This window comes from Dunckerocampus dactyliophorus, chromosome 17 (assembly GCF_027744805.1).
Source record: "Dunckerocampus dactyliophorus isolate RoL2022-P2 chromosome 17, RoL_Ddac_1.1, whole genome shotgun sequence".
Classification (NCBI taxonomy): Eukaryota; Metazoa; Chordata; class Actinopteri; order Syngnathiformes; family Syngnathidae; genus Dunckerocampus; species Dunckerocampus dactyliophorus.
Genome location: NC_072835.1, coordinates 4,025,148 through 4,040,022, shown reverse-complemented (window position 1 = coordinate 4,040,022; position 14,875 = coordinate 4,025,148). Strand labels below are relative to the sequence as shown.

Below are 14,875 nucleotides of genomic sequence, written 5' to 3'. Positions count from 1 at the left end.
GTTTTTCTTATTTTATTTTATTGTATACTTTAATACTATGGAAAAAAAAGTGCAACTTATGCTCTGGAAAATACTTTTTTTTTCTAGAAAAAAGTCTGAAAAAAATCGCTTGTCTTACATTTGGGATCTAGAGATGTATACATGCAAACCACAAGGTGGCGCCAAACAACCTTTTCCCAGAATTTTTGGAAGGTGTATGCCCCATTACTGTACATCTGGCGTAAAAGTAACACGCATTTCAGAAAAAGACCATCATACTAACAGTAAAATATGATGGTGGTAGTGTGATGGTCTTCAGGACCTGGAAGACTTGCAGTGATAAATGGAAGCATGAATTCTGCTGAAGGAGAATGTCCGACCATCTGTTGGTGACCTCAAGCTGAAAGCAACTTGGGTTCTGCAGCAGGACAATGATCCAAAACACACCAGCAAGTCCACCTCTGAATGGCTGAAGACTTTGGAGTGGCCTAGTCCAAGTCCTGACCTGAATCCTATTGAGATGTGGCATGACCTTAAAAAGGTGCTTCATGCTGGAAAAGCCTCCAATGTGGCTGAATGACAACAATTCTGCAAAGATGAGTGGGCCAGAATTCCTCCCCAGCGCTGTAAGAGACTCATTGCAAGTTATCACAAACGCTTGATTGCAGTTGTTGCTGCTAAGGGGGGCCAACCAGTTGTTAGGTTTAGGGGGCAATCACTTTTTCACACAGGACCATGTAGGTCTGGATTTATTTCTCCGTTAATAATAAAAAGTTTTGTATAAAAACTGCGTTTGTGTGTACTTGTGTTGTCATTTACTAATATTCAAATTTTTTGATGATCTGAAACATTTAGGTGTGACAAACACGCAAAAAAAAAAACAATCAGGAGCTTTTCTTCCTGTCACTCACGTACACACACACACACACACACACACACACACGCACACACACACACACACACGCACACACACACACACCAGAGACACTGAGAAAAAAGTGTTGAAAGGTTAGCAAACAACAGAGGAGTTATGATGCTAATTTCAAGATGAAGAATCAAACAAATTATAATCAAGACTAAAGACATATATCTTATGCATTGTCAAAAAATATTTTGACAAACATTGTTCATTTTCTCCTTTTTTTTTTTTAAAAAAAAAGGGAAAATGTCCTAAAAAGAAGGATGGTCTTCTCTTCAGGGTACGCTAATAGCATTGTGCAGCTTGATGCTAGAACCACACAGTCCAAAACGGGAGCATCAAGATGTCATCAGTCGCAGTGAGTGTGCACTTCCTGCAGCTTTATTTGTGCTCACGTTCACATCCTGCCATTGCCCTGATTACTCGCCGTTTTATGCGTGGTCAGGTCTTTAATCGGTGAGCACGGCGGTCCCGTAACGACACAAATAAATCAGAAACCCCTCGTTTCCAGCCGCCCAAGAAACTCAGCAATTAGTTAAATTAAGTAGGTCGATGCGTTCAGTGGTGGGGGGGAGGGGCGGATGGACGCGCTCACACAAAGCCCGTCTACGCCGCTCTAAGTGTCTCATTTCGGCTTTTGTCCCGCACCATTGATTGTGCTTTTGTCGGCATTTCCAGATGATTTTTATGTAGCTTCAGCGTACTCGTTCTTAATCCAGCAGCCAAAGACTTGCGGGGTCGCTATGGCGATGGACGCCTGGTACGTTGCCATGGTTACACGCTGTCGCCATTGTCAGCCATTCACAAGGAATTCCCAAATAGGAGCTCATCACTTTAAAATGTCAATCTGTTTGGGTTTTTACAGCATCATATGACACCATTTATTTGTGGTTGTAATAAAGCCCGTATTCCACGTGCGATGATGCGCTCCCTTCTGTTTCAGGCCAGCCAGTTGGGAGTTTACCGGGCGTTTGTGGACAACTACGAGCTGGCGGTGGAGACGGCCGAGAAGTGCTGCCAGGCCAACACGCAGTTTGCCGAAATATCAGAGGTACTCGACGCCAACGTCCTTAATTGACAGATAAAATAAATGCATTATTTCACGTCTCAACAATATCTGTATTGATTTTCACAGGTTTTAGAAAAGACATTGAAGTATTTAATTTATTATTATTATTAATGATAAAAATAAATACAGGAATAATAAATATGCGTGTACAAATTTCAAAATATGTAAATTAATCATTGTGCATTTGTAATGTTTTGATATTTTATCATCGGTTCCAGCTAAAAGACGGCCATCTGTTGCCACGTATTTTATTTTTTATTAAAATAAATCTGTATTATTGAACAAAAATACATCTGTTAATTATAATGTAGGGCAAAAAAATATATTTAAATTTTTGAAATATAAATAACACAAATAAAAAAGAAAATTAATAATAAATAAATATATAAGATTTTTAAAAAGATATGTCAATACTTGTGAATTTTGACTGTTTTTAGAATAAAATATAAGAATAAATATATAATTAAATTGTTTAAATATAAATCAAATCAAATAAAAATGGAAACTAACACAAATTTAAAAAGATAATAAATCAATATATAAAAGTTTTTTAAAAACATATTAGTATTTGGGAATTTTGGCTGTTTTTACTTAATATTGCCTTCCAATGTTTTGATGTTTTCTTATCAGTTCCAACTAAAAGATGACTATTTTTGCCACATGTTGTAATTAACAAAAATGAAATTAATATGAATATTAATTAATAAATTAATAAAATTATATGAATGTGAGTGTGAATGCTTGTTTGTCTCTATGTGCCCTGCCATTGGCTGGCGACCAGTAGGGTGTACCCCGCCTGTCGCCCGAAGTCAGCTGGGATAGGCTCCAGCATACCCGCGACCCTAATGAGGATAAGCGGCATAGAAAAAGGATGGATGGATGGAAATAAATATGTACAACAGAACAAAAATACATCTGTCAAATAAAATGTAAGAATAAAAAATATAATGGAATTGTTTGAATCTAAATAATTACAAATCCAAAACATAAATAACTAACTAAATAAATAAATAAATAAATACAATGTAATAATATGACAATTAATTGTTTTGAATTTTGACTATTTTTTTGCTTTTTTTATTTTCTGCTTAAAATGTTTTGAAATATTCTTGTCATTTCAAGATAGGAGAGAACAAAACAGACAAAAATACAAAAAAATAAAAAAAAAAATAAATAAAATGTAAAAAAATAAATTAAAAATTAGTTAAATATAAGTACAATAAAAAACAGAATGAATACTAGAATATAAATAAATATATAACATGTAAAAAACATCTGACTATTTTTCATTAATATCTCCCTACTAGTTTTTTCAGCAAAAATTTACCACATTTAAAAAATGTGAAATAAATACTGTATGTATTTCAGAACATATTAGAGCATTATACAGCATATTAGTCAAATTAATTAGCCTTTCCCAACTATTCTCCTGGACAGACATGCAACGTCAACAACCTTTCTGTATTTTTTTTAAAGATGTATTAGACTGGCTTTATTGTTACGACACACAGAGCAGGTATGACTTCACCACTTGCCGCATTTAAAACACTTTCCCTTCTAATTCTTCATTGGGAACGTTTGGACCTTGTGTCCCGTGACATTCATTCACATGTCATTATTATGTGCGTTACAGTCTAATGGCTCATTAGGCAATATGGCTCCCGGTTTTTCAAAGCACGCGGCGCATGTATGCATCAATATCCTGTTGCAGCTGCTTTCATTTTCCGACATTGTTAACGGCACATGCGGCGATGCATGATGGCGGTGCTGAGGGTGGCGTTGCTTTCATGTTTGACTTCAACCCACAGAACCTGAAGGTGAGAAGCCCCAAAGACTGCAAGGAGCCCACAGCCAAGAACTCCCTTGAGGGTCAGTCGCCTTGAATATTTCATGATGAATCAAATAATAGTCCTATAATGTTTTTACGTACCGTCTTCTTTGTCATTCCCCCGACAGCTTTGCTTTACAAGCCAGTGGACAGAGTGACGCGCAGCACGCTGGTGCTTCACGTAAGTCATGTCCAACTACCCGCCCGCGCCGATGAAGCGCCAGAAATGTGTGCTAATTAAATGCAGCGCACTAATGAATGGCTGTGGAGTTTAATAGGCTTTAAATAAGCCACATTTAATTGAGCTAACTTAAAAAAAAATCCAGTCCTAGCTATTGCACCACTATAGAGACTGAACGATAAAGTAAACAAAGGAGGAACGTCAGACTAATGTGCTCAATCTTGACATGCTTCTATTTCTCAACAAGAATTATTACTCATCTGGAATGACTTGATTTTGATGTTTAACCTAAATACAGTTTAACCTCAGTTTTTGTCGTAATTCTGCCCACAAGGTCAGAGGAAAACTGAAATGTACGAAAATTGAAGCAATTACTGAGATGAGCAAAAAACAATACGAGCAGTTGATGTTTGCTAAATACAAGGCAGAAGAGTCTTGATCATCATGAGGATTACACTGATTATTATATAAAAATATGATATGGAATGCAGGAGTGAAGAATATGTACTGTACAAGATGTGCAATGGATGGGGGGGTAGGATTAAATAAGCTTTGCTTCTTCCTACTCCTTTTGGACATGTGGAACTGTGAAAGGATGATTCATGAGATGTATTCCATTGGAACCTTCATGTTCAAATAAACTAAACCAAACCAAACCAAATTGTTCAAATAGGAAATCCATTCTAAGCACCCAAAAATATGAAAAAAATGTTTTATACAGGATCACTAAAGTTTTACATGCACAAAACCATGCAAAATAATGACCAATGCCGATTGACATGAATAAATGAACATTTCAAGGGTCCCTGATAGGGTTGGGCATCGTTTGGATTTGAGCCATTCTGGTTCTGATTCCGATTCCTAATGATTCTCGATTCGAAAGTTTGCATGGTTTAAATGAGGGCGCTAACCAAAGTTCTTGGATGAAATATCTCCATTGTTTCTTTTAATGATATGAACTTTTTATGAATGACATTGCTATGAATTACTCACAGGGCTGTTTTCAACCAGTATATAAATATCAAACCATTGAGCTCGATCATAAATGTTTTGAAGTGTCTTCACATCGGAGTATCGCGTTCTATTTTTGAAAAGCTCCTGCAAAAACAAAGAGACATATCCTGTTGTTTATGTGCTGGGGAGTGTCTTATGATGCAGAATAGACAAAGTGTAACTTAGCCATGTTACTGACTTCCTGCTGACCCGCGTGCAGAATATCAAACAAGTGAATGGAGTAACATGGTCATCTTCCTGGCTAAAGCTAGCGTTAGCATCAGGTACAGTACACAGCCTTACGTTAGCTGCATATTTGAGTTGGCCACTGTATTCGCGGTGTAAAGTATCATTGGTTTGCTGCCTCAATATTGTTATTTATTGTTTTACTTACCTGACTGGTTGGAAGAAGTCCGGTGTAGCACGTCAAAAACGGGGCACTCTGTCCACCAGGAATCCTGTTAGTGGTGCACCCTCCTTTGCATGACGGCGTTGCAAATGTTTCACGGCGCGGACCGTTCATTTTTTAGCAGGATTTCAGCCAAACTCTCCAGCGGCGTTACACACTCTTCATGGCTGAAATGGATGCACACAAACTCTTAATGCCACTTCTTCTTCGTGGGTGTTTGCCGGCTTCTTCTTCGTTGGTGTCATGCGGCCAGTTTTGCCGGTCGGCGGGCTTGTCAATCACCGAACACGGACTTACATGTTTGCAATATTTAAAAAATGAACAATTCCAGGAGAATCGGAATGTTAGTCCCGGTTCCCGCCGATGCTTGATGCTCGATGCCCAACTCTAGTCCCTAACGTGATTCATCAACTTTGCTATGTTAGATATTGTTTGTGATTATGTTCTACATTGTTACATTTTTGGACGCAAACGGGACATTTACAAAAATGACATTTATAGTTCATGGTGCCACCCTTGATAAACTAACTCGTGCAGTTCAGCCTCATTTCCGAAAGTGACGCCATCGGAGTACAATCACTCAGCTACACAAACATAGCGCTGTGTAGAAGATGAGACAGAGGATGTTTACAGTGAATGTAGCCAATATTTGCACGATGTGTCAATAGTTTTTGAGGAGAAAAGAAGGGAGAAACATTTGGAGATGAGATAGCGAATTTGCAGAACATGGACTTAAGACATGGGGATGAAGATTGGTTGCCTTCAAAACAGAAGTGTAAATTACTCGGGAGTTGCTTATCCTTGTTTTAAATTGGCTTCGTAATGAACGTAAAGGGGTCTTTATAGCCTGTTTGTATATGTGGTCGCACGCTGAGGATAAATGTTTGCTGCCACCGGCCCCCGATGTTTATATAACAGGTATAATGTTTTGCAGCCTTGTCACTATTGTGGAATAGTGTTTAGAAGACATGATGTAAACAAGACATGACTGACTCTGTTCTGTGCCAACTTTGACGCAGTGGTCATTCTTCCTTGTTTTGTGTACCGGCGGAATAGCATTCTTTTTCAAAATGCGTTTACGCCATACTTTCAAGCCAAATGCTTGTTGTGAAGGTGTCCCTTCGAAGCAGTCATCATTGAAATGATCACTGCAAAGGACAAAACTCAATGTGGGCATCATTTTGTCTCTCGTTCTCTGCACTTTGTCTATTGTTATCTTAAACCTTCCTCTTTTGGGGAAAAAAACAACTTGAACATCGAGCAGCAACAAAACATTTTGGCATGACTGCTATTTTGATGAGAAATGCACTGAAGTCGACGATCTACCTCGGGAAGCATTTGTTTACGCTGCTTTAGCTGAGAGGTGTCACGCTGACGACGTCACGTCCAGAAATGAGGCTGAGCTTTGAGCGAGCTCGTCATGGGTGGCGCCATCAACTATAAATGTAATTTCTGCAGATGTATCGTTCGATTTAAACAATCGAACAATGTAGAACATGATTACAAACAATTTATAACATATTCCCGCAACCCTAATGAGGATAAGCGGCATAGAAACTGGATGGATGGATGGATATAACATATTGGACTGCACGGTGGCCCAGTGGTCAGGAGATCGAGAAGATCTGGGTTTGAATCTCCGTTTGGGCGTCTCTGTGTGGAGTTAGCATGTTCTCCCCGTGCGTGCGTGTTTCTCCGGGTACTCCGGCTTCCTCCCACAATCCAAAAACATGCATGTGAGGTTCATTGGCGACTCTAAATTATCCATAGGTATGAATGTGAGTGTGAATGCTCGTTTGTCTATATGTGCCCTGCCATTGGCTGGCCACCAGTCCAGGGTGTATCCCGCCGCTTGCCCAAAGTCAGCTGGGATAGGCTCCAGCATACCCGCGACCCTAGTGAGGACAGTCGGCATAGAAAATGGATGGATGGATGTGTTGTCTATTAATACTCCTTAAGGTGGCGACAAAGCTCTGTAGTGCTATTTGAAACCCGCTGTCATAGAAGAAGACCAACAATGTCTGTTGGTAGTCTAGTAATGTGCCAGTCCTGTCTCTTGCTGATCCTTAGAAAGTATAAGTATTTCATGTGTACTATGCATCAGCTGTTTTAGTGGAATGTGCATCCTAGTTACCTATTTAATTGTCACATTTGGTGTTCAATATTGCCGTGTAAAATTGCTACATTTCCAATGTAAATTAGCATCACAGTATTGTGTCCGCTAATGTTGTGCTGGGTGTGCGATCCAAGATGGCTGAATAAACAAGCGATGCTGGGAGGTGTATCATCCGTTCGCATCTTTACTAATACAAGATTCACGTGTTCACCACAGGCCAAATTTGGCCTAAAATTTTCCGAAAAAAATGCAAATCCTAAAGAAATTGAGTTGTTTGAAAACTGAGGTTTGACTGTAGAAACGCTTCTACCGATAGGACCTGCTCAAGCACACGCCCGCCAGCCACCCGGACCACCCGCTGCTCCAGGACGCGCTGCGCATATCGCAGAACTTCCTGTCCAGCATCAACGAGGAGTCCACGCCACGAAGGCAGCTGATGACGGTCAAGAAGGGCGAGGTAAGCTCATATGTTTGTTTTTTCCCCCATCAAGCATATTTCTTTATTCACATTGTTCTACAGTAACTCCTCATTTGTCGCGGTCAATCGGTTCCTGATCCGACCGTGATAAGTGAATTTTTTTTCACAGTAGGATTCCTCATCACCTTCACAAAGCGCATGTGCAGCGCACAGGTTATGCTTTTGCTGGCGTTTATCAGTTTGTCTGTTTGTGTTCAAAATATCTTGAAACGTTCTCAACGGGTTTGGGATGGAATTTTCAGGAATTGTCGGAAATGGGAGATGGAGGAACTGATTAAATTTTGCGGGTGATCCAAAATTCAAAATTTTCCCAAAATTCTCCCTTTTCCGTAAAACGAATTACCTGCTACGGCTGCCACATTTCTCAACTGATTCAAGCCATTCCAACATCAAACGGTTCAACACGTTCAGGACATTCAGGTTACCTATATTTATACTAAAAACAAAAAAAAAAGTTCCTAAAATTGTCACTTTTCCGTTAAACGCTATCACCTACTACTACTTCCACATTTCTCAACCAATTCAGACTGTTCCAACATCCAAGCAATTTAACTATTTAAGGGCATTCATGATATTTTCCGCATACGAACAATTACCACTTTTCTTGACATTCCCATTTTTTGTAATGCAAAATGCCTTTGATCTAAAGAGTTCTAGCTACTTCCAACTGATTCAAACCGTTCTAAAGTCAAAATTCTCAGCTCATTTGGGACATTTAGCCTTCCTGGTACATTGCGCTCTCATGCTTGGTGTTAGCATACCAACATGAGCATTGCTGGCATGCTAATGTTAGCATACTATCATTTTTAGCTATTTTCATGGGTAGACACATATATAAACACTTCACTATTATGCTAGGTGTTATCATGATAATGTTAGCATTGCTAGCATGTTAACATGCCACCATTTTAGCCATTTTCATAGGTAGACACTGATATAAAGGCTTAGCACTAATATGCTACATGTTAGCATACTAACATTAGCATGTTAGCAATGCTAGCATGCTAACATTAGCATAGTACCATTTTTATCCCTTTTGATAGCTAGCCACATACATAAATACTTACCACTATTATGCTGGGTGCGAGCATGTAAACGTTAGCATGTTAGCCCTGCTAGCATGATAACCTTAGCAATGTAAATATGTAGATAAAATACATGTAGGAATCATATTTATGGTGTAAATCAAAATATAGGGGAGCTACGGTGCATGGCGGAGGTCTGCGCTCTCCGAGTGCTTTTCTTGTATATACAGTATATATATATATATATATATGGAATATTTTTGTAGTTACAGCATAGAAGACCTGTTTCGGACCTTCTTTTTAACGTTTTAGAGGCCTCTAGACATGAAATAACACCCCTATAGTTACCTTTACACTCCTTTTTTTTATGTGGTCGTTCATATTACCAAAAAATGCGACTTGTCAATGCGAACGCAAAACGTCTGGGAAGTGACCATTTTTGTGTGTTTCCGGAAGTAAAGATTGCTTCTGCGTGTGTGCGCTCCTTGGCGCGTTTGTGGCAATTTGAAGGATTTTGTGCGGCAGGAGTCAATATTTTCTTAACCAAATTATCCCGCGTAGCAGATTAAGAAGAAAAAGGGCAAGGATTTTGGCTATGGCATTTTGTGGAGAGCTTGCTGCGACGCCTGTCCCGAGGAGCATGTGGTTGGCAGGAACCGTGAGCTGCCTCAGTGACACATTTTTAAAATAATTTTTGGATGACAATAACAGCTTTTGCCTTGAAGTATCTTTAAAGGCTCGGTAAGCAAGGCAATATACTGTACGCCTTTCGATGACGTATAGGTCTGATGTGCATACATATCGGATTTACAGTATATCTACGTAGGAATGAAGCCTGAGTCTCATTTGAAAAAATGGGATTTGTTTTGACATGAAAAAAATCAGATAAAGGTCACATATGAGCGAAAAAGTCAGAATTGACCTGCAGTGTGAACATTGCCTCTAGTGACCAGTGTAGAACACTGCATATCATCACATCTTTGAATGCGTCTTCTGAATGCCTTATATTTGTATTTTAATTCATTTAGTCATTTTTATGCTTCAAATCTTTAATTTAGGCAAAAAATATGTAAAATTTCCTTAAATATGCATTTTTGTTGACTTCTAGTAGGCCGCAGTCCACCATGAAACACTGATGATTTCTTAGCTCATTCAATACCAAAGACATATTTTTACGTTTTTATAAACCTGAACGCATGATCCCAAAGACGTATTTATATGTCTTTTACGTTTTTGTGCGAGAGACGCAAAAAGAGGGGATGACGCATCTGCACACCAATGGATGTCACGTTTAGAGCAGTTTTAAGCCATAAAAACAGCCACAAGGAGGCAGAAGTGCATTTGATAAGAGCTCGGCATGGATCATTGGCACATAAAAACACACTTGACAACAAGGAGGAAGTGGAAGAGCGTGGCGGAGTGTAGCGTGCAGAAGCTTACGCATTGTAAGAACATTTTGCGCACACACAGGTTACTTCCAAATGTGAAAACTGTAAACAGTTCCTGGTGTTATTGTTATTTTGATGTAAAACAACCCTTTTTTGTGTTGTTTATGTTGCTACAGTTGTTTAGATATTTGAGCTGTGACAAAAGCAAAAGATTTGTGTCGAAGTGAAAGTTATGCTTGAAATGTATCTTTTCACAAAAAGCTGTTTTTTTCCACAAAAACTGATATTTTCCTGAAACGTACCCATGCTCTCCTGCTGAGTACTAAATAATGGAAAAAGAAACAAACTTTTTGGTAATGAAAGAGGAGAGTCTAATGTTTCTTTTGGTAGCTTCCATGTTTATAAAACCATAGAACACAATATTCTGTGTGCCTTGAAAGATCAGTCAAAATGGTCTAAAATGGCCGCTACTGAAGGGGGTGTCTTTAGAAAAATGGCTGGGATTGAATGAGTTCATTCATATATTTTTCAATGGCGAGTGGCAAGGTATTCCATATTCTGTGGAGTCTATCAACCCCCCCCCCACAACTTATGCGTAACATGATGATGTCATGACCCCTCCCTCTACATGACCTTGTAGCTGCTAGCTCATGCCCTTATTTGGTCACGCTGGGGTTTGCTGCTTGAAAGGGTCGAGAAGTGGGTACCATCCCCCCGCTTTCCCATTGTGGTTTAGCCGAGCGCTTATACGGCCCCCCCCCCCTCCCAATCTCACAGTGTCATCCCCGGAGATGACTTGATGCGCACGACTGGACGCCTCTTGATTGAAAGCTTTCGTGACACGGCCGTACATAACGTCGGTAATGAACCCCTACCCAGTTAATTATTCATAAATGGAGGGTGGGAGCCAGTGGGTGAGTGGCTCCTCCCTCGTGCTCAAATGGAGTGGGGGGGGGTCATTACTGCAGCTTTCACAAAGACACACACACACAGTAAACACACAGTACTGTATATACAGATAGCGCTAGCCCCGCCCCCTTTACCTGTCCCTACAGGCCCCACTTCCACCCCAGTCTGTCCACACAGCAGCAGGCATCAAATATTGATGACAGATCCATGAAAGCTGCACATGGAAATCAATGGGACTCGTTATATTGCTCCTCACGATGGAGTCAGTACAGTATTTGATATTCCTGCAGGGTTATTAGCGGTTACGCAGCCTGCAAGGCAGCGGGGCAGGACGGCGTATAAAGTCATGATTTAAGAGGAAACAGACAGACGGCTTGTACTGTACAAATAAAAAACACACCCGTGGTGAATAATAAACACGACAGCCAGAGCACGGACCAATACAAGTGCTCAAACTTCCAGCTGTGTGTAGCTGCCTGACGGATAGTTGGCAGAGCTCAGGGCTTTACAGGATTTCAAGATGTGTAGCAAAGCCTTAGGGCTTTTCTTATCAAATGAAGTGGCCAGTAAATGTATCTATTATGTCACCAGGGCACTCACACATGGGCGTGTGCAAACACACGGCGCTGCCCCTTAAAGCGTGTGCGCAGCCTTCTAAAAATAAACATGGATTTTGTCAATTCAAGCCATTTACTCGCGTACAAACGCTCTCAGCGCCCCAGGAGGTGTCAATATTTAATCTGCGCGACCGTGCTTTCTCAGTGCACGCTGTTCATCTTCCTCGTATTGGCTATGAAGATGTATTACTGATTAATAGGCTTGCATATTAATATGCATATCATATTGACACAATTTAAAGGTAGTTTTTTAGTCTGTGTTAGCCTTGATGCTGGAATTTAGGCAGTTGAAAGTGCTTTTAGAAAGTCCTGCTAGAAACACACCGCTCTGTGTGTGCGTGTGGGTGCGTATGTGTGTGTTTGTATTGCTTTAATGCTAACAAGCCGTTTGTCCACGCCTGTCTCAGTGTTTAGCACTTTAATCACTTTAGCATTTGACTTATTTAGCACTTTATCACTTTAGCATTTTACTTGTTTGTGCCCTTTACCCACTTTGTACATGTACATTGTAAGTCTGTACTTGTCCTATGTAGTAGATGCCATATATCACATACGACAAGGTCACATTAAGGAGCGGGACGGGACGACACAAATGTTAGCGGCACTAGCATAGATCGCTATGTGATGTGCTAACATTGCACTCACATTTTAACAGCGACATCATGCTGGGTTAGCCTATTGGCAGAAGAAAAAGCAAATCCAGCGTCTGTAACTGACTAAAGGCAGAGCTTTATTTTAAGATGTATAGCGAAGCCTGTTTAAAAAAAAAACATGTATTTAATTCTACCTTTTTTTCAAAAGCGACCATCTAAGCACCTTTTCTTTCAAACGTGGGCCCAAAAAGTGAGGGAGATGATAGATTTTGTCATTTGTTACTGTTAGAACATTGTCAGTTTTGCATAATTGGGAGCCTTTTTAAAAATAATTGCGTATAGAAATAATCAATCATATTAATAGGTCAATTCTGCATTAGAATGAACCCTTTTTTATCATTCTGCATGCTTATAGTATAATAAATAAATCAAGTGAATCCATAAAAGAGAACTTTATTAAAACTGTGCATAGAAATAAATAATAAATACATAATATGATGTCCATTTTGCACAATAGGGAACCTTTTTTAAATAATTGTGCATATAAATAAATAAATACATAAATAATATATTAATAAAATTAATAGGTGAATTATGCATTATAGGGAACCTTTATTATCATTCTGGATATTTATAAATAAATAAATCATACAATAATGATAAGAAATCTTTTTTATCATTGTGCATATAAATGAAAAATTATAATAAATCAATCAATTTAATAAGTCAATTTTGCACAATAGTGAACTTTTTTGTGTGCCTAGAAGTAAATAAATAATAATTAAATAAATAAATGTATTAATAAGTCCATTTAGCATAATAGGGAACTGTTTTTATATCTGTCCATAGAAGTAAATAAATAATACATGAAACAATTAGTACATTTTGCATAATGGGGAGCCTGTTTTAAATAATTGTGCATATAAATAAATTAATAATAAATAGTCGATTGGTCAATTGCCCTTTTTTATCATTCTGCATATTTATAAATAAATAAATAATAAAATAAATTATAAACGTACATTTAAATAGCAAACTTTTTTTAATGTTCATGTTGTGCATATAAATAAAATAAAATGATAAATCAATCAAATGAATAGGTCAACCAATAGGGAACCTTTTTTATATTTGTGCACAGACGTAAATTAATACGTCAATTTTGCATAATAGGGAACCTTTTTTAAATACTTGTGTATATAAATAATAAATAAATTAAAGTAATATGTGCATTTTGCATTGTAGGGAAGCCTTTTTTATCGTTCTGCATATTTATAAATAAAAAAATAATACAAAAACATTTAAAACTTAACATTTGCTTAATAGAGATCTTTTTTTTATGTCTGTGCATAGAATTAAATAAAGAAATTATTAATATATCGTCAATTGTGTGTTATAGAATTTTTCTTTAAATCATTGTACATATAAATAAATAAATAAAATTAATAAGTACATTTTTCGTAATCATAAATAAAAACATAAATGAAATAAATCAATTTTGTCGACCAGTCAGTGTGTATCCTGCCTCTCGCCCGAAGTCAGCTGAGGTAGGTTCCAGCATACCCCCCCCCCACCCCCCCCCCACCCCCACCCTCGTGAGGATAAGCGGTGTAAAAGATGGATGGAGGGACGGACGGATGGATGGATGGAAGTCAATTTTGCATGATAGGCAGGGAGCCTTTTTCATCACTGCTGATAAAAATACATGAAATTAATACACACGAGGCAACCTTTAATCCCAAGAGCTGCTCTTCTTATGTGTTCAATAATTAGGCCTTAATGTGAGAATGATGCTCTTTTCGCTCTTTTGCACGTATTAAGAGCTGTTGATGGATGAAGAGAAGAGGAAAAATGTTACCCGGCGCGTGACGATAAAAGCTCCTTGTCAACCGTGAGCTTTGTAATCAGCTGCACTTCACTCTCTTCTGGCGGTGACGGTATGTGTTCTTGATGGAGGAGGGAGGGGGAGGAGGACGGATGGAGGAAGACGATGATGTCATCGCCCCTGAACATGTGTGATGTCATCGTTTGAGACATCGAAGAAATTGGTTTTAAAAGTGAAATTGTTACAGCGCATCATATCAAGCATGAAACTTACACACATTAGGACACAATTTTTAAAGAAATATATACTTCACTCTCTTTTGATTTTCCTTACATATTTTGCATGTAATTCATCCTCTCTAGCAGCCTTGTGTTACTGTGAAATACTCTAAGTCTAATCAAATGTGGGCTAATGTAAAATGTAAACTGTTTATTTTGACATCACCGCCCCCCTCTGGTCGGGCATGGTATTGAAACCTCATTACATAGTCTGACATCAGTCAGATGGCCAATAACAGCAAAAAAAACATCCTTTCTCATGTTCTACATA

The 14,875-nt window shown here is 38.6% G+C and overlaps 1 protein-coding gene across 1 annotated transcript in view; it reads left to right on the top strand.

The window, feature by feature from the left end:
* bcr (BCR activator of RhoGEF and GTPase) overlaps window positions 1-14,875 on the top strand; it is a 118,321-nt gene that overhangs the window by 77,848 nt on the left and 25,598 nt on the right. Inside the window, exons 5-8 of the mRNA XM_054756213.1 lie at window positions 1,842-1,949; window positions 3,776-3,836; window positions 3,924-3,976; window positions 7,811-7,951. Coding sequence (XP_054612188.1) covers window positions 1,842-1,949; window positions 3,776-3,836; window positions 3,924-3,976; window positions 7,811-7,951 — 363 coding nt within the window. The remainder of the gene's footprint in view (window positions 1-1,841; window positions 1,950-3,775; window positions 3,837-3,923; window positions 3,977-7,810; window positions 7,952-14,875) is intronic.